Raw genomic sequence first — 18,784 nt, 5'->3', positions numbered from 1 at the left:
TTTTTCCTCAGCTGCGCACAAATAAAAAGGTCTTCCTTTATGGTTAAAAAGGATTTCAACCACTCAGAAAAGTCCAAATCTGCTGGCTGATTTACAGCTCCACTGAGGCATCACACAAGACACAGCACTGAGGAAGCTGAAGTGTTTTACTTCAGTTTCTCTTACGCACCTCAAGGAATATTTCAAAATTGACCTGTGTGTATATGATACTCTGATTGCGCTTTTGGGAGGATTCTTTCTCTTTCTTTGTTTTTGATGTAAGTCCAGGGCAAAAGCCAACAGAATTAATGACTATAAATAAACATTCAGCAGACAAACCCCCAAAATTCTAAACTGAGTAGGACAAATACTGACCATGCAGGACATTTATAATGCAAACACTTAGGTATTCAGTTTACAAAATCATAAGATACAAAACTTAAAAGTGGAGGATTCTGGGAAGAACATTGCAGAAGGAAGGAGAACTGCAACTGTTTTCTAGATGCAGACATGAATTAGGGCTCACAGACTCCACATGCTGCTCTCCCAGCACCCTGTACTCACGTATTCTTGAATTGTGTTGGGATGTTCAATACCCAGGACCCTCTCGCTCATTAGCACCGCTTTCTGCTGATTACTTAAGGCCTAAACAGAACAGAAGACCCAAGAGCAAGTCACAGAGTGCCATGTACTTGAACAAGCAAGCATAGGGAAGGAATGAGAGGACTAAACAGACCCTATCCAAGCCTTTGCTTACCTCTGAATAATCTCCCATTATATAGTTGAGACGAGCTAGCAGCCTCAGGCAGGCACAGATTTCTACATGCATAGCACCATACACATTGTTGAACAAGTTTAAGGCTTCATTGATGAGCTCACAGCCCTCCTTCAAGAAACCTGAAAAAAGTTATATTCATATACGTATGTATGTTAAATAACCCCTCATGCTACTGGAGAAGGGCACTGCCCACAAAGTGAAAACAGTAGTGGGATATGTAGCCATAGGTCACTGCCTTGTGTAAGGACTAAAACCTAGGGGACGGAAAACGCTGCCCTACATCCATCCTTGTTCATCCTTGGTAACTTTATAGCTCATGGGTGTTTCCAATGGTCTTGGAGACCACAATTCTCTACTAAAACAGGGTGGGTGGGGGTATATTGGTAGAGGGCAGTGGGCCATGCCACACATACCCTGCTCTTTCTTTTATCAGCAGTCACCTCAAGAGGCAGAGGCATGTTGGGTGTGTACCTTGCTGAACCTTTGCTTGCCCGCTCTGAAAGAAGTGGAAAGCATCTGAGGCTTTGGGGTTTACATGCTTCACTACAGGGAAGATGTTGAGAATATCCTCTTCTGTGAAGGTAGGCTTGTGCCTGTTGTCAAAGTTGTACTCCTTCAGCAGTATCTGGAGGAACCGAAAAGACCGGAGGTCATGGTCACCACTTTCATAGGTACTTGGCAAGGAAAGAGGGGAAAGTAAGCCTTGAATTCTGCATGCGGATTCACAGTCAAAACATCTCCTGTTATCGTCACTCCCTGGGGACAGAGTTTTGAAAGAAGGTCATGTGTAGGCACACACCACCACGTGTGCGTGGCAAATTCACACCGCAGTGCCAAAGCATAGTCGTGCCAGTATTTGAGCCCCGACAGGGCAACCCCATCCAGCCAAACTCCCGCACCCCACAGGAGTAAGGCAGTGGTGTGGGGAAGGAAACCCCCTGTTCTTCAAGCAAGGAAAACCCCAAAGTCCTGCTCTGCTCAGCCAAAGAGCTGCTTCTCTTTGGATGGGGAGTATGCATGTGCATGAAAACTTCAGAGGCAAGTTTGGTTTGTCAGACAGAGCAAGCTACAGGAACTGTATTCAGGCTGGCTAATCTTCCAAGGGAGATGCACAGCAAGTTCACTCTAAAAGGAAACTGGATTAGAAATCTCTATCCCCAGGGATGGAACCTTTATTTCAACATTAACACCACAAAGACCTTTAGGGGCTCCCACTGCCTGTCTGAAAGGCTGTCCCCTCCCAAAGCAGTTTGCACTTACTCTTCATGTTTCTCAGTATAGAACATGATGGGGAAGGGAGGGAAGACGTGGATCTTACTTGGACTCCAGTTTTGAGGGAGATTTCACGAAGCAGGGTGATTTTCTGTAGATTATATACTTCAGCTGCTTGGTCAGCATTCTCACTGCAAAAAGCACACACAAGCTTCAGCTCTCAGGTAAGTTTCTGCTCAAGGACATCCATCTGCTGTGGTATATCTGAAGATCTGAAGCACAGGTCCCTCTACAGCTAGGTGCTAACTGAAACCAATTACTAACATTACAGTGGTTGTTAATGGTCTATTAAAGCTTACGGAGATGCACAACCGTACTTTTTACTCAAATCCTATGTGTGTTCTCTTCAAAGCTCACCACGGAGTTTAGGCGAGAGTCTGAAGGCCTTCAGCTCTTGGTAAAGAGTGAGCTGTCCCTGATGTGAAGGGATGATCACTGATTTAGCCAACTAGTCATGGTTTTTCTCTTGGGCCACTTTGCTTGTGCTTCCAGTTTAACACTCACCATCTGCACCTTCCAGCAGCCTCATTCGCCATCTCTGTTTCAGACACAGAAGAAGCTGTCCATGTTTTTGGAACATAAGCTCCCTTCAGCCTAAATCATCTATATAGAAAAATATCTTTTGACTAGACTCCTTCAGCTTCTTGCCTTCTGCTCCCCTCTGCACCACTAAGGAAAAGTTTCCCCTCCTCTCTGCATTTCTTAGCTGCCTTTGCCTCAGAGGTTTCACCTCATTTCAAATCTCAGTTACACTTCCCCCTGCTACTCTGTGCCTGATTTCGTTCCATTATAAGCCTGTAAAACTCCCTCAAGAGTGCAAGTGTATATTCAAACAGAAAACAAGTCAAAAAGGCAGGTCCTATTAAAGAACAGTAAGAGTTACAGACATTTGGTGACAGGGTAATTTGTACTGCTTACCATTCAAGACTAAAATCGAAGTAGTTCTTTGCTTCTGAACAGATATTCTTCCAAAGCTCCTGAGGGGTCATGCTGGCCCATGCAGTGTTATCAGCATTTCCAAGGTTCCTGTTTTTCCTTTTCTTATTCTTTTTCTTGGAGACCAGCTCATCAGCTGGAAGATGGGCAATGGGATTTGGAAAGGAGCTTAGAAAGCAATTGAGGAAGTGGCTGATGGCTGCTGATAAACCCGACAGCTCCACACCCTACAGCGAGACACCAAAATCAGTCCTGGAAGACACCCGCCATCACACAAGCACTACTCCGACCCTGAGCCTCACACAAATCCAGTCCTACCAGAAACAGGAAAACCTTTCAGGAGAGGGAGAGGAAGGCAATATTTGCAAGTGGAACTAGCACAGACAGAATTATGCAGATATAAGAGCTAAGTATATACCTACACACACAAATATATAGTTCCATTTCAGGCTACTACCTGGGACAGAGAAACTAGAAAGTGTAAAGAAGATTTTGAGACTGGAGTAAAGCCAGCTGTATTACTATGTTATGTACGGACAGGTATAAGGATGCATTAGTGTTCATGCTACTAAAAAAAGCTTCTTAGAAGGGCAAAAGCAACACTGTTTAAGAGAAAAAGGTATTACAAGGAAAACAAGCTGTGATTTCACTTTTAAAAGCCTTCAACATAATGAGTGAGAATCTAGGGAAGAAAAGCATGAATGATTACTCTCCGGGAAAGCTATCTTCAAGTGGGAACTTGTTTTCTCTTACACACAGGCCTGTACCTATTTTAGCACTAATGAGATTGTACTTCCCGTTGCTAAGCAACGCCCATGAACTGCCTAATGAGAGAAAGGACTCAAACGGCTCTCTATTTGTGGAAAAAAGTCATTTGAGAGGACACACAAGGCAAGAGGTCAGACTGCAGGTCATACCTGGAGGTATGTCTTGAAGATGTGTTTAGCCGATCGAGTGATCAATTCACTGATTCCTATTTTCTACCCAAAAGAATAAAGAACAGAGACCAAGAGTCAGTTGGCAATAACAATGAAAAATACACTTTGCTTTTGAAGTGGGCTTTTATCAAGATCTGCAGAAGACACATTCTCCAGTCCTTACCCTGCAGCACAGAACTGTTTTGCATTTGACAACACTCCTGGAGCCGGGGAAGAGCCCCCTGCACACCCGTGCATGGTGGCCACAAGCCACCCCTTACGGCACAGCTCAGCTCTAACCGTGCATCCAGGAGCTACTGCAGCACTAGCCCTGTGCATGCTCATGGGCAGCCACGCTCACAACACTCTCCAGTTTGATTCAGAGCCCGAATGGATCTTAAAGGCTTAAAGAAAGCATGGCTTAAAATCTAACTGTGTGTTACCTGCTATTATGCTTGGGGAATCCCTGAAGCACTTCTCTATCCCAAAGGACACTCAAACTCCCTAACATTATGAAAGCCATTAAGGATTTGGGAGCAAAATTCCCCACCCACCACTTACAGGTCCTTCCCCCTCCTCCTCTACTTTTGAAGCTGTTTATTTTTACACAGGGAAAACAATTGGCCAAGTTGGAATCTATACAGGACAAATTATGCCAGAGGCAGTTTTAATTGACAGCTTGAAGTTAAGCCTGATGCTTACAAAAATGTGATCCAGCTGAGCACGGCCAGGGGTCTTCGTGATGAAGTTGATCACTTTGCCTAGATAACGCATGTTGATGCCCCTCTGGTGCATGGCCTCTGCTAAGGTAGCCCCATCCATTGGGAGCACCGTGTGATCCAGGCAGTCTTTGACCTGAAAGGTAGATGCAAACTTTGGTTACTGAGAGCAAACATGAAGGAAAGAATTTAAATTTAAAAAAAAATTACCAAAAAAAGAAGTTATCTGCCTGGGAAGGGAAAAAGGCGTTGCCTTACAGAGCAGGTAATTTCCAGGGATGACATTTAAGTTACAAGCACAGCAAGAACTGGCAAGTACAGAACACTGATCAGCCAGAGCCAGGGCTGCCGGGTGCTCCCTACCTCAGGCCGTAGTTTCCGCAGCTGGCAAAGCGGATAAGCCTGGAGAGACTCCTCAGGAGCTCTGGGTAGTGCCTCCTCTGCTCTGGGATCCGGCACAAAGGAAACCCTGAGCTGCCCCAGCCCTGAGCCCCCCGTGCAACTGCGGGGCCGCAAGCAGGAGCAGCGTCGCGGCAGCAGCGGGAGGGAGAGCTGTTTCTCCAGCACTAACAGGATGGCAACCCGCCCAGCGCAGCAAGGGCACGGGGGGGCAGGACCGCTGTTCCCCAACTGCTGGTCAGACACACCTCTGTTACCTGGGGTTCAGGGTCGCCCCAAAGGCCAACAGCTATGCCAAGCAAGGCTCTTTTGGTGGGTGGAGTGCTGCAGTACCAGGGACCGCCACGCTACGTGGGCAGGGGCAACAACTGCAGCAGACGGCCCAAAGCAGTTTGTGCAGGCTCCTTGCCACTTGTACCACTTTTACTTTTATGTCTCGGTGGTGAAGGAGCAGCACTATGCACTCCCAACAAGGATTGGGCAACTGAGGTGTTGAGAGATCAACTGCCATAGTAAAACAACTCAGGCTTCATCCAATTCCCTGTGCAAAACAAGCAGAGGCAAAGGCCCCGTGGAGCAGCACAGAGGATTGTAACCAAGTGCTGAGCATGCAGTGTCTCAAGTGGCCCAAGACAACCAGCGAGGCGTTCAGCATAATTCAGCATACAGCTTCCAGTGGTTTGCCGGAGGCCACACAGGAACATAGCAGAGCAGGGACTCGGAGGGTCTCCTGTGGCTCAGGCAACGAGAACCACTTTCCCCTTGACATGGGTTACTTAACTAATGCTTGTGGAATTAGCAGGCTAACCCTTCTTCAAGGCTTCACGGTCACTAACTAAAAACATTTCCAATTATAAGACTACACAGAGTTGTGCACACTTAGCTGATAAGGGGATATGGCACTAGCATTTTAAGTTGTGTTGTAGCACTGATAAAGAGTGACTTAATTCACGTCATGGAGTAATACTGGTTACTCTCGGATACGCAGAGTACAGAGGACTCCCTGCTTACAGCAGCTGGCCTGTAACTTGCCCTCACACATGCTTGTGTAGCATTTTGGGTTTATATACTCGTGTATCAACTATCCTGTAAAACAAGAGTCACCAAGCCCTTTTCTGATTCACTCCCCCTGTTTTTTTATTTAAAGACTGAATAGCTGGTCTTAAAGATTATGCTGACTACAAAACTAGTGGATTTAGAGTTCAGATGAAACTTTCCAGCAAGGAAAATCCCCTCCTACATAAGACCAACAACTCCTGAACTTCTTGGAGTGGAGATCATCAATTCTGCCCTCCTAGTTACAGTGCCTGCAGTAACATATGCATTAGCAGTCAATTTAGAGAGCCTCTTGAGAAAGGAAATGCTGGTATTTCTTACCTAGCCAGGTGCATGGGTAAGCATCCAAAACACTTAAGACTTACAGAGGGAGTTTTACAATAGCTATTAGTAAGAACAATTTCCCAGTTCACTCCAAATTATTAGTCACCAATTGAGTCACAATCAGGGTCAGATAATACAGTAAGTCGTGCAGAATGCCCAAGGCTAGGGAGGATGACTTATGTGGTCTTTATTGTCCCAAACACTTAGCAATAGCTGTTAATTACCAGTGCCAAAAATTCTTTGTTGGACTGAGGTGGGAAAATTGTGCCATGATCTAAGAGAGGAAATGGAAAAATCCCTCTTATGCTTGCACTGTTCACCGTACTTCACCACTGGTGCCAGAACTTGGCTGCCAATAGAAGACAGCATTTGCTGGCGAGGTAAAGCTGGCGTACCACTGTGTCAGTGCTTGCTCAGAGCGGCCAGGCTTGAGGCAAGCTTTCAGAGGGGACATGACTGCTGGTCCTCAGTTCCTTACCAAACCTGGGATCTGACATGACAGCAAGAATGCAGCAGCATCCTTCAGCAACTGCTTCTGATCCTGCACCTCCTCTTTGCTAGATTCAGGAAAACGGACGCCTACGAGAGTAAAAGAGAAAAACATAAAAAACGTCAACTCAAAGAAGAAACAAGTCATATACAGAAAGCATATAGTAAGAGCAGGTTAAAAGTTAGCATGATTCTGTCTCCCTAGAATTAAAGACACTTCTTCAAAAACTCATCTACTCTACAACATGTTTCAATGGAAAGAGCATTAGATGCTTTGCTCGATTAGTAGCTGTGCTGCTCTTGCCCACTCATTCATTCTTAACGCAGCTTTTAAAAGCCCCAATTCTGCTCTTTATCTGATCCATTCTATCTATTGCAAAGTGCTGTGTACACTATCAGTGCAAAACAGTCAACTGGCTAGACTGGAGCAGGAACATTTCAGCAGATGGACCAGCAAATACTGCAAGTGCTAGAAACTCAGAGCCTTTTGGTTTTGCACACTAAAATTAAAATCAGGTTTTAAGTTCTAGCTGCAAAGTCAGTGCCAAAACACTAATCCTTACCAGCCTTAGAAGATGCTTGGGCGTTTCAAAACACATGGTCCACATTTATTCCAAGTTAAATTGAACTATACGGCCATTCCCCATTTGCATGCATACAGCTCGGTATTCACCCCCACAAACACTCTGGGAGCTTCTTCTGTATTTCCAAATAAAAAACACTGATTCCAGCCACGGAAAGCTACATACCGTGCCTGCAACCGATGTATGCATTTGAAAGGGCACTGTGACCTGCTTACCAAAATGTTACTGGAACAAACCCTGCCCTTCACTGAGGACGCAACATCAGTTGTTCAACTACAACTGTTGTTTTTTTTGTGTAAACTACTACATTAGGATAAAATTTAATTTTTTCCCTCCCTCTGCTTCTTTTCATGCGGTCTAGCAGCTGGGATGTTGGAGAATCGCACAAAGATTCTTGGCAGCAATCTGCAGACCTCCCCCGAGCGTAGCAGTGGGAGACAGCTTACTGCCCACATTTGGTAGCTCGAGCATTGCAATCAATTACACTTCTTTCTCTTTCCTGTATCTTTGTGCTTCATGGAGAATCCTGCAGCATGCCCAGCCAGCCAAAAGCCAGCAATATTCTTAGCTACAGAACACAATTTTTTGTCTGTGGCTGGCTGGACACAGCAATCCTCTGAAGGAGGACTAAAACCAGCTCTTTGTACACATACCTGGTGAAAAGATATCTGGGTTAAACCGAATGTCAAATGATGTGTCACTAATGGAGCCTACAGCCTTGCAAGCATTTCGAATCACTTCTCTGCTTTTGGGATCCACTGGAGCAGGAAATAAAATAAAATACAAATGAATGTGGACTTCAGAAAATGACAAGCCTAGCTATTAAATTAAGATAAAAGTTTTGTTACTAAAAGCAGCAATGATGGCACATTCTGCAGAAAGCCATTAAAAAAACCCAATCAGTTGTAAGATACTTGGAGAGGAGGATGGCTGCAGAATGCAAAGCCTAAACGAGAGCACATAAGATGACCCAGAAAACCCATGGATCCCCCACGCCGCCAACCACAGATACTCAGAAATCCAAGCCTGGGATTCCCAAAGGTGTCTGCATCACACTTCCCAGCCCTGCCACAGCCCGCTCCCCTCCACCTGCATGAAGCCTCTGGCAGCCTAGTCCCAGCTGCTGACCCCGCAGGACAGCTTGCTGGCTGGGCTCTCGCTTCTGCGGCAGAGCTGATGGGCTTGCTGCATTCAGAGACACTCGCCCACCTACCCAACTGGCCCCCAGGTGCGTTAACAGCTCTATGCAAAGAGCGAAGACAATATTGACAGAGGAAGCCAGTGCTTGTCCTGTTTAACAACAAATAATCACCCCAACCAGCCCCAGTCTGGCTTAGCTCCTACCAGCGACACAGCCCACCAGCTAGGGCAGGAGGCCTGGGCTGCTTCTGGTGCTAAGGATGAAATACCTGTTCCATCGTCAGATGCAATGGTCTCAGCAAGCTCTTTCACCTGATCAAGTCCAGTCACGTTATCATCTATTTTACCATCCTCTGACTCAGACTTCTCGCTGTCTGCAGTACCGTTCTCCGGAGAGGCGCCATTTTCCAGCGCACCTGAGCTCTCCTGCTTGTTGGCTTTCTGCTGCATCAGCTGCAGTGCAGCCAGCTTCATGAATAAGAGATACCTACAGTAAAGGAAAAGAGGAATTCAGCACAGCAGGAGAATCCAAGAGGATCACAACTGCTCTGTGAGGAAAAACCTCACAAAGTTAGCATTATAGGCCATACGGTTTCCCTGTGGAAAGGCAGTATGTACACTCTCTTCCCACAAGCTTTCCAAAATCAAAGGAATGCACATTAGTTTATCAGAAGATGCAAAAAAACCGTGGGTTTTCATTACCCATCACAAGGGGAAAGTAATCTCCTTGCAGTGGTTACAAATTGCTTTCCACACGCAGCATCAGCAGACAGCTCGAGAAGACTCTCACTGCCAGATGCACAGGACTAGTCAAACACAAACCAGCAGGAATTTTGCCAGGAGACCTTAGCAGAAAGAGGCCCGGCCTCTGCTAGCCAAGGAGCAGCAGCAGCAGCACCCTACGGCCATGGTCCTGCAGGCTGCTGGTCTGGAAGCTCTCCCAAGGAGGAACAAAGCTTGCCTGCAGGCATGTGGCAGAACTGGGAAGGGTGCTGGCTGCAGAACTGGTTGCTCAGCGGGCAGGACTCCTCCGTCAGCAACTGGAGGGCTCATCTTTCAGGCAAGCGAAGCACAGGCTCTGACCATCTGTGATAGCAGAGCACCTGCAGCCCTTCACATTGGAAGCAGGAGCATTAACATCACTAGCGCCACACAGCCGCACCACATGGCTTCCACTTGTCCTGCTCCCAGAGCTCCCACTTCCTTGCCTGCACTGAGCAAGCCCGCACGCCAACATATCTCACCACAAAAGTGCCTACAGCAGTTCTCATAGGTAACTTTATTTCAGCCTCTAGGAAAAAAAAGTAGCATTCAAGACATCTGGAGAGCCTTAAAAAGAAGCATAAATCCTTCCCATTCCCTAGCCATCAGATGCACAAGATATCTGCAGGGAAAGAAGAACTAAATGTTTGGACAGGAAACAACAAAAACAGATCTGGAGACCAAAAAGCAAACCACCTCTTTCCCTGACTGCCTGTAACCCTGTCAGAATCCCTACTGTTTTCACCTCTCATTAATTAAGTTTCTGTAGTTGCACCTGCACAGCCAAGCAATGGGGAAATTAGCTGCCCAATTCTGGGAGCTCTGTTGTGATGTCCCTGGGACAACGTAGCATGGTCCCAACTTGGACCATTACCAGTCGCAGGTGGAGGAAGGGGGGAGCTCAGCTCACCTGTGTTCTACAAAGGCATCAACAAGTTCTTGCCGGAGACAGCAAAGCTTGTGTCTGTGCTGCTTGGGGAACCCCATTTTCTTACATTCCTCTGGCATCTCCTCCCCTTCAACAGGCAGGAAGTTTAAATCTGGAGGGAAAGTGCGAAGCAGGTCCAGGATGTAGTGACGCCCATCGTTGCCAATAATGCCTTTGCACTCCACCGAGGAGCACAGCTCCACCTCCTCATTCTTGTCATTGAGGACTTTGTGCTTCTGGATCTTAAGTGGCCTGCTGGTCTTCTCCAGCAGCTCCAGGTACTTTGGGTGCGAGACAACTGTCTTGCCAAAGTCTATTGACCCATAGATGACGCTCTGTTCCTGCTCCCGTTCCAAGATGCCAGGAATAATAGACTGAGCTGTCACCCTGTAACCTCTGTAATCCACCACTACAGTCCCCAGAGTGTACAGCCCTTCTACATCCACAGCATTATAGGTCCGCACACCATTGAGATCATTGGTAGGAGCTACATAAGCAGCAACATCTCCTCCAAAGTCCTTGTAGTGGTCACGGACGTCAAAACCCAGGCTGAAGAAAATGTTGTTCCAGATGAACATCTGCATCTTGGTCTCTTCACTGGGGTTGATGGCCATAACATTGCCATCAATGACAGCCATAGCACCTCTTGTTGCTGCTGCAGTGAAGTCACTATGAACCTGGAGGCAGGTGGAGAGAAATCTGGGTAAGCAAGGGAAGGGCTCCCACCCTCCCAGCACTTTGCTTTCAAAACCCCCTGCAAATTTGTCCTTCACTCCTCTCCTCCTGATAGTCTTCCAGCAGGCAGGTCAGCTGGCTTTTACTTTTGTGAGCCTGGCTAGTGGCTTGAATACAAGCTCCAGGAGCCAGAAATTAGCGTTCAGCGTGGCTTAGGCTCATTAGCTCTCTGCAGAGGAAGGCTTCAGTGTAAGCGTGTCCCCCCTCCTCCTGTTCATCCCACCCACCCAAAGGAGGACTGGATCAGACAGAACAGCAGAGGACTAAGAGGAGGCTGCCTTAGGGTCAGCAGGGAGACACAGGGTCAAGGAGCACAATTCTTCCCTGTGGGGCTGGGAACAGAAGGCAGACGTGCAAGAGAGAACAAGACCCCTTAGCTTACAAACAGGGATCCTCCTCTTGCAGTTTCTAAAGGGTAGCCCAAGAGAAGTGTCCAGTTACGATACAGGCAGCAGAGAAGGGGCTGCGTGAGGAGTTGCCTGCACATCCCGAAGTTACCTTGAAAATGGCTCGTTCTCTCAGCAGCCTCTCAGGCAGGTTCTTGCGTGGCAGCTCTCTTGTGGTCTGCAGCTCCTCGTTCCAGTCTCTGGTCTGAAAGAGTCAAAGCCTTGTGGGAAGCAATGCATTGTGTAGGAAGGAGCTGGCAAGTCAGCATTTCTGCTTTATGAGGCATTTTGTGAGACAAGGGAGGGGAAGGGGCAAGAATTCAGGCTGCTGTGGAGTTCAGAGGAAGTGGATTAGTAGCAGGAATGAACACTGCTTGTGAGTAGACTTTATTCAACAGCAGTCTGGGATAGATCTTACATTAGCCCAGCTCATGCAGCGCAGTTTAACTGAAATAGCAGCTTGCCACCTCTGGAAGAGCATGGTGCAGGTTTCATCAGCCAGCACACTGCAGTGTAGTCACACCACAGGCAGACAGCCACGCATGGGCAGCCGTTACAGCCCTGCATTGCTCACAGCCTGCAAGATATTATGCTATAAAGCTGCAACTGAAGCATTTGGAATACTTTGCTCAGAGACGCAAGATCCATTCCAGGCCTGACTGGCCTGGAGGAGCACTCTGTCTTCTGTGCACTGGTGCTCGGCAGAGCAGAGACATGGAATTTGTGAACACCTGAGCAAAACCTGCTCCTGTCAGACCTTTACATGCTCAGGGAGTTGCAGCCTGAGCGGTATAGCCCTTATAGTCAAGGGCACTGTCAAGAACAAGGACTCCTGCAAGTTTTCCTTTGATGAGCAAAACCCTTCCACAAATACCAGCGGTCTACTTGTTAAAAGTTAACCAGTTCCCAGCGCAGCTGGCAGCAAAACTCTTGCCAGCGTTCTCAGGCAAAGCAAGACCAATACCTGTCCAGGTATGTGCTCTTCATAGCCCAGTCTAGAAGTATAAGCATCTTCTGCCCGGACACAGTCCATGGCATGTTCTGCTTGCGGAGCCGTCCAGCTGTACACTTGGAAAGGAGTGGCTATCCTTTCAAAAGGGTGTCTCTGAACCCTAGTTTGGGAGTGAAAACAATCAGACATTTTCCAAAGGAAGATTTCTTTCTATTCTAAGAGAAGTTTCCATCTGCTGCAACATCAGCTTCTGACAAACAACAGAACAAGACCAGGCCTCGCAAGCAGCACAGTGGACTTTTGTTTAACAAGTACTATAGCCCACGATGACTGATTGGCATGGGCAGCATATCTCAACATCAGTCTGCAGAATTACCGGGGCTCTCCCCATCCCCCTTGCCAGTTTCATCCTCAGTTGTATCACCAGAGATCCCCATCACCCTCTGCATTCAGAAGTAGAGGATGCCCATTCCCAGCTAGCCACCTCTCAGACTGGCCTCAGCTTTAACATCAATCCATAAGGGTTGCATTATAAAACCAGCCTACAGCACACATCCACTAACAAAGTGAAAAAGCAACCTTCACTGAATGGCCCCCTCGTGTAATCTGTCTACTCTCAGCAGGTGCTGGAGTCTCATCTGTATTTACTTCTAGCCCAAGAAGCAGTACAGTATAATCATTTTTAAATGGCCAGATAGTCACAGTGGTGGCTGGAGGCCACTGCTAATTTCCAGCCCTTGTCTAGTGTCACTTTCATCTTCTTAATGAGAGCAGAAGCAGAGCTCCTGAAAGCCCCACAATGTGCCTGTCAATTTGCACCCTGCTGAGCCAAGGCAGTTCATTAAGCAGACTCTAAAGAATGACAGGCTTTTGCACAGGACCCACTGTCCTGGAGCAGAATAAATGGTCCCTGCAGCAAGGACAGGAGAATAAAACAATACATTTATTAATATTATTATTATTATAGGCACTAGAGGAAATTAGAGAAAATGAACATGCATGGACATGTTTAAAATAATTATCCTTGCTCCACCGTAAGCCTACACAAAGCCCTCATGTATTACCTCCCCTGGTATTTTATGCTTCAGTCTCTTTTTCGGATTCAGGGGAGTAGGACCTACTGATCAGGTTACCAGGCCAGTCGCTGCTGCAGCACATGCCCATGCTTTGCATTAACTCTTTGCTGCCTGGCTAGCTAGGAAGTCAAGTCTCCCAGGAGGCATGTAGCCAACACAGAGACTCAGCAAGGAGACGTACATCTCAGGAGCTGGTCAACACATTAGCAGTTTCCCTTGTATGAACACTGCAGTCCACATCTGGACTTTCTGTCCTGGTTTTGGCTGGTATAGTGTTATGCCTTAGATTCAGTATGAGAAGAATGTTGATAACACACTGATGTTTTCAGTTGTTGCTAAGTAGCGTTTATATTAAGTCAAGGATTTTTCAGCTTCTCATGCCCAGCCAGCAAGAAGGCTGGAGGGGCACAAGTTGGGAGGGGACACAGCCAGGGCAGCTGACCCAAACTGGCCAAAGAGTATGGAATATCCATGTGATGTCATGCTCAGTATATAAAGTGGGGGGAGTTGGCCAGGGAGGGATCAGTGCTTGGGAACTAACTAGGCATCAGTTGAGAAGTGATGGGTAATTGCATTGTGCATCACTTGTTGTGTATATTCCAATCCTTTTATTAGTATTGACATTTTTTTAATTGTTATTATCAATTTCTTCCTTTCTGTTCTATTAAACTGTTCTTATCTGAACCCACAAGTTTTATGTTTTTCCTTCTGATTCTCTCCCCCATCCCACTGCGGGGCAGAGGAGGGGGCAAAGTAGAGCGGGGAGTGAGTGAGCAGCTGCATAGTGCTTAGTTGCTGGCTGGGGTTAAACCATGACACTCTCCCACTGTGCAAATTGTCCTATGTGTTCAGGTTCTCAGCAGGGACAGAACGTGTTGAATTCCAGGTAAAACCCACAACTGATACTCCCATGGCAACAGAAAGCTGTCATCCCCCCACCCTTTGCTTTAGGCAGAACTAAAATCCGTAAATCTACATGCTGTAAGCAAGAGTCATCTGGGAGTTACAGCCAAGAGAAACCATCCAGTGGATAAGGATCAGGACTCTGGGCTTCCACCAGCCTCTGTTACTGTCATGCTGAACAACAGCAGACAAGTCACATCAGCTCTGACAGCTCCATGTTTCGAGCAAGGGAAAGCCAGTTACATCAGGGTGCTGCCATGACCTTTAGTCAGGCATTTTGTGGTCCTTGCTGCATAGACTTGCATGTCCCAACCACTCCACCACTATGTGAGCTCAGAGAAAGCAGGCATTGCAATCCTTACTATATCAGTGGCATCCAGTTCCCACAGAACCAGCCACATAGCTGAGCCTCACCAAGCAACTTTACAACAGACTACTCAAGGCAACAAGAGAGGAAAAAGTGCTGCTACCGTTTCTTCTGCAGAGCGGAAAAGTTTTTTTTGAAGGTAGGGCTGATCTGGTTAAGTAGTTCCACCAAGGAATGACTGAGAAAACTGGGGTTTGCAGGTTTGGGATTGAAGTTGTATGCAGTAGACCTGCAAGAGAAAAAAGAAACAAAGTCACAAGCTGTTGTCATGCCTGAGACTTCCCATACCCTAGGAACATGGTACATGAATGAGAGCCTTCCATATATGCGCTGCGTGAAAGGCCTGCACAACGTGCCCTTGCTTGCAAAATGGAGACCACGTGGCACATGGGCAGATGGGCTGCAAGAGCCCTCTCCAGTCTCTCCACGTAAGATACAGCTAGTAACCCTGTACCTGGGCCCTGATGGATTGCACAGCAAGTTTAATTTACACCTTCTCCAGCCACCACCAGGTTCAAGCAAGGCTTGTATTTTTATAGCTGGGAAGGATTGATTTCACAGAGCTTCCCAAACACACTAAAACGGCCTTTGCATAACAGAGAACGCAACTGTAATGGCACCAACTATACCAAACAGTTGGTGCCCTCTCAAGATACCTTGTCTCCCGGCTGGAAGGCTGAGCACCAAACCTGCCAGGAACACACCAACAGATCCTCCCCCTCAGGGTCACGTTTTGCCAAACTCAGAAAGGCAACTTGTTTCACGTTCATTGTGCCACTTGGTCTCCTGGGACCTGCACTCAGATGTGTACCCTTAGACTTAGTACTTTTAACACTTATTTTTACAGATCTGGGGGAAAACAATGAACTACAAATTATTTCTCTCACAAACCAGTTTAACACAGAGCACTTCCACTTCATACATAATAAGACAGAAGGTGGAAACGCACTTGAATTTTATCTTTTATATTTTAAGCTCTCCTTCTCTTCAGGCAGCTTCATTCTCCTTCTGTGAATTATAACCTTGTATTTCAAACATGCAGTTATGGTTGCCCAGGCAATTATCTGGACTGCAGGATCAAGGCCACCCAGAGATGTTTCCGGGCTGATGGTTGCTCAGGTACAGCAGGGTTTGTTGCCCTGAACTTCTTTCCCGTCCACCCTCAACTCAACAGGTCTGTTACAGGCTACTGGGCTGGATGGACCCTGCACCTCCCTCAATACAGCCACTCTGACAGGCACAGCACAGCCCCTTTAACAGTCTCTCACGGCCACTATTTAAAAAAAAAAAAAAAAAAAAAAACAAAAAAACCCAAAACAACCAAACACAAAACCAAACAAAAACCAAAGAAAAGCCAAAAAAAATCTAGTCCTATCTGTGCCCAGCTTAGGCAGTTCTGACAGGCTGTGCTTTTGCTGTAGGGCAAAGTGAGATAGATGCAATGGTCAAGAAAGAATTCCTTCCCAACTCAAAATGCTCTAATTAGCTGATGACATTATGGGATGTTTAAACTTTCCCTAAAGCATCAGGCATTTATCCACTGTGGAGAAATGGTACCAGGCATAACTGAACAGCCCAATCCAGTATAGCAACTCCTACAAACCCATGTGAGCAGTGAATTAAAATAGGCTATTTTCCATACGCACACACACAAAAAAAAAGCAACAATTGTTTGTTTGTGGGTTCTTTTCCAGTTGGCTATTGCAAGCTCCCTGCTGCAGGGCAGGACAGGAGGAATCTTAGTTACTCACTGATTCAAGTAAAATCCTCGAGTGGATGCAGTGATACTGACATGCCGATCCTCCACCGTGATGACATATAAATACATGAGGTCTCCATGCATTTTCCGGTTACCAGGTGGAGGGTTCCAGCCACTCATCGTCAATACCTTTAGGCACTGCAAAGGCTACAGAAGAACACAACAGAAGCAACTCCTGTCAGCAAGTATTAATTCCCTTGAGTTACAGAGCCATTGAATGTACATGCCAGATTCCTTTCACCTGCTACCCTCGTTTGGTTCCAGAAACAGAGCTTACAAAAAAAACTGCTCTCAAGAGCATAGCCTTCCTTGAGCCCCTTGCAGTCCACTAATTTGCCTCAGTTTGCTGCCGTTCACACCATAAGACATCAGAAAAAACAGACACCCTGGGCCTTTGGGCTGCACAAGGCATGGATTTCTTGCTGTACTGGTTTTCAAATGGCAGCTTCTAAACCAGAATCCAAGTGGGAGGGTATGGGAAAGCTAAGGGTAATTTGTAGTGATCCACAGATCCTGTCTCCAGGACTATGCACAGAAATGCAGTTCTCCCTTCCCTGCCACCCCTCCCAACAAGACTGGCCATTTTACACTCTGCAGATGTCCAGACTCGGTGTCCAGTGTTTTGCACATGAGCTATTGGACTTTATTCTTTTGGCTAAGCAGTGCTATTCCAGCGCTCATTAAGCATCAAGCAGAGCAAATCCCAAAGTCCACTTCAATCTTTCAATCCCTGAACAGCAGTTTGCTGCAAGGAATGTGCCAATAGCTGTTTTAATGACACAGGAGAACTCTACCTTCCAGTCTCTGTTCTGGGGCTGAAGGGCACACAGGGGTCTCTCTTTGCTACCTGGCAGGATATGTTCAGGAGGGGTGCAGTCAATTTGTTCCATTTCAGTACCTTTCTTCTTCCGTTTTCCACTGTCTAGAATGGACAGAGATAGAAGGTCAGTGCTGAAAAATGTAGCATTCCCTCCTCCAGTAATTACTCAAGGAGGAATGCAGAGGTGCTCCAAGTGTTTCTCTGCATTCCTGAATGATATGGGACAGCTGACTGTTATGATGTATTTTAACAAACCAAGGAGTCAAGGGAATGAAAACACTGACCACATCAGAGAAGTTTTTTTGCCCCATACCTCCCAAGTCTCCTTCAGTGAAGACACTCAGGAAGGACAATGAATTACAGTCCACACCATTGAAAGCATCTGATGGGTCAAGACTCTTCAGAAGGTCCCGAATGTGACGCACGTGTATCCTCGCTTCTCGCACTGTATATGGCTCTGATGAGCAAAAAGGAAGGAAAGAAACTGGAATTACATAGTTGCTTACTCCTTTGGCACACAGATCTCAAAAAGGAACCAGAGGAAAGGGCTGCCATGTGGCCAAAACCATTCCCTGTGAAAACCCTCACTCATTCCCTCCTGAAGTCTGAAGGAACTTGCCTTCCACCACTTTCAGCAGCGAGCCCTCCTGCAGTCCTTCAATAGTTTTCAGCTCAGCAAAGTTATCGAGGACATTGCCATCCAGCTGCAGAGAGAAGCAAGTCCGATGGCAGGTATCTTCACGGTCCATTAAAACTTGGTGGATCTCTTGCACCATCTCTTGAGGAGAGACCTTAAGAAGGGAAGAACCCAGACAGTTATTCTGTCCTCACACACGCTCTTGCCAAACTTTGTTCATCTGCTGCAGAATCAAACATCTCTTGTACCTCTCCAGGCTTGGAAAGGCACACTCCAGCTCTCCCTCCCAGGAAGAACACTTCTGTCCCTGCTGAGAGAGCACTGCCATCTCTGGCAGGGTCAGCCACCCCAGCTCCATCCCACAAGGCTTGGCACCCAGAGGTGGCACATCCTGGTGCTGTGCCAAGCACTTGGCATGGGACAGAGGTGGCAGAAAGGGCAGTGAAGGAATAGAAGGTGGCAGGGGAAACCAGGGGCTCTTCCCTTATGCATTCACACTGTGCATTTGTGGTGAGACTTTGAATGATGCATGCGGAAAACGGACCGTTTCCTCCACTCAATCTGCTGTGGTATCCACAGTGCGCTGTGGCGTGTCCATGCCAGTGCCACACCTCCAGGGCACACCACCTTCAAGCGCAACGGCTCCCGTGACGCAAGAAACTGCCTCGGCTTGTGCACCAGGGCTGCTCTCCTACCTCCCTGCTCTGGCTCCAGCACCACTGACACTGCTCTCAAGCTAGGAGGACTGAGGGTAGTTTACATAAGCTGCTGTAAACAACATGGCCTGCTATTATTAGCCTATTAAAACTAACAGCCAAGGGGATTTAAAGGAGAAAAAAAGCTAGGCTGCGATACAGCTCATTCCA

At 47.0% G+C, this 18,784-nt stretch overlaps 1 protein-coding gene across 3 annotated transcripts in view; it reads right to left on the bottom strand.

Moving 5' to 3' along the window:
• CLUH (clustered mitochondria homolog) overlaps window positions 1-18,784 on the bottom strand; it is a 45,368-nt gene that overhangs the window by 10,696 nt on the left and 15,888 nt on the right. For all 3 annotated transcript variants that reach the window (XR_007506228.1, XM_049801827.1, XM_049801828.1), the window contains exons 3-20: window positions 17,901-18,072; window positions 17,595-17,738; window positions 17,256-17,383; window positions 16,454-16,608; window positions 14,806-14,931; window positions 12,369-12,516; window positions 11,517-11,609; window positions 10,266-10,960; window positions 8,863-9,080; window positions 8,107-8,211; window positions 6,859-6,959; window positions 4,585-4,737; window positions 3,883-3,945; window positions 2,948-3,192; window positions 2,076-2,160; window positions 1,229-1,382; window positions 737-876; window positions 544-624 (exon numbers count right to left, since the gene is read on the bottom strand). Coding sequence is in view for 2 of the 3 variants with exons in the window: in XM_049801827.1 (XP_049657784.1) it covers window positions 544-624; window positions 737-876; window positions 1,229-1,382; window positions 2,076-2,160; window positions 2,948-3,192; window positions 3,883-3,945; window positions 4,585-4,737; window positions 6,859-6,959; window positions 8,107-8,211; window positions 8,863-9,080; window positions 10,266-10,960; window positions 11,517-11,609; window positions 12,369-12,516; window positions 14,806-14,931; window positions 16,454-16,608; window positions 17,256-17,383; window positions 17,595-17,738; window positions 17,901-18,072 (3,006 nt within the window). In the remaining variant the exon portion in view is untranslated. The remainder of the gene's footprint in view (window positions 1-543; window positions 625-736; window positions 877-1,228; window positions 1,383-2,075; window positions 2,161-2,947; window positions 3,193-3,882; window positions 3,946-4,584; window positions 4,738-6,858; window positions 6,960-8,106; window positions 8,212-8,862; window positions 9,081-10,265; window positions 10,961-11,516; window positions 11,610-12,368; window positions 12,517-14,805; window positions 14,932-16,453; window positions 16,609-17,255; window positions 17,384-17,594; window positions 17,739-17,900; window positions 18,073-18,784) is intronic.

This window comes from Accipiter gentilis, chromosome 6, assembly GCF_929443795.1.
Source record: "Accipiter gentilis chromosome 6, bAccGen1.1, whole genome shotgun sequence".
Lineage (NCBI taxonomy): Eukaryota > Metazoa > Chordata > Aves > Accipitriformes > Accipitridae > Astur > Astur gentilis.
The sequence above is the reverse complement of the archived record's forward strand: the minus strand, read 5'-3'. Positions and strand labels throughout refer to the sequence as shown.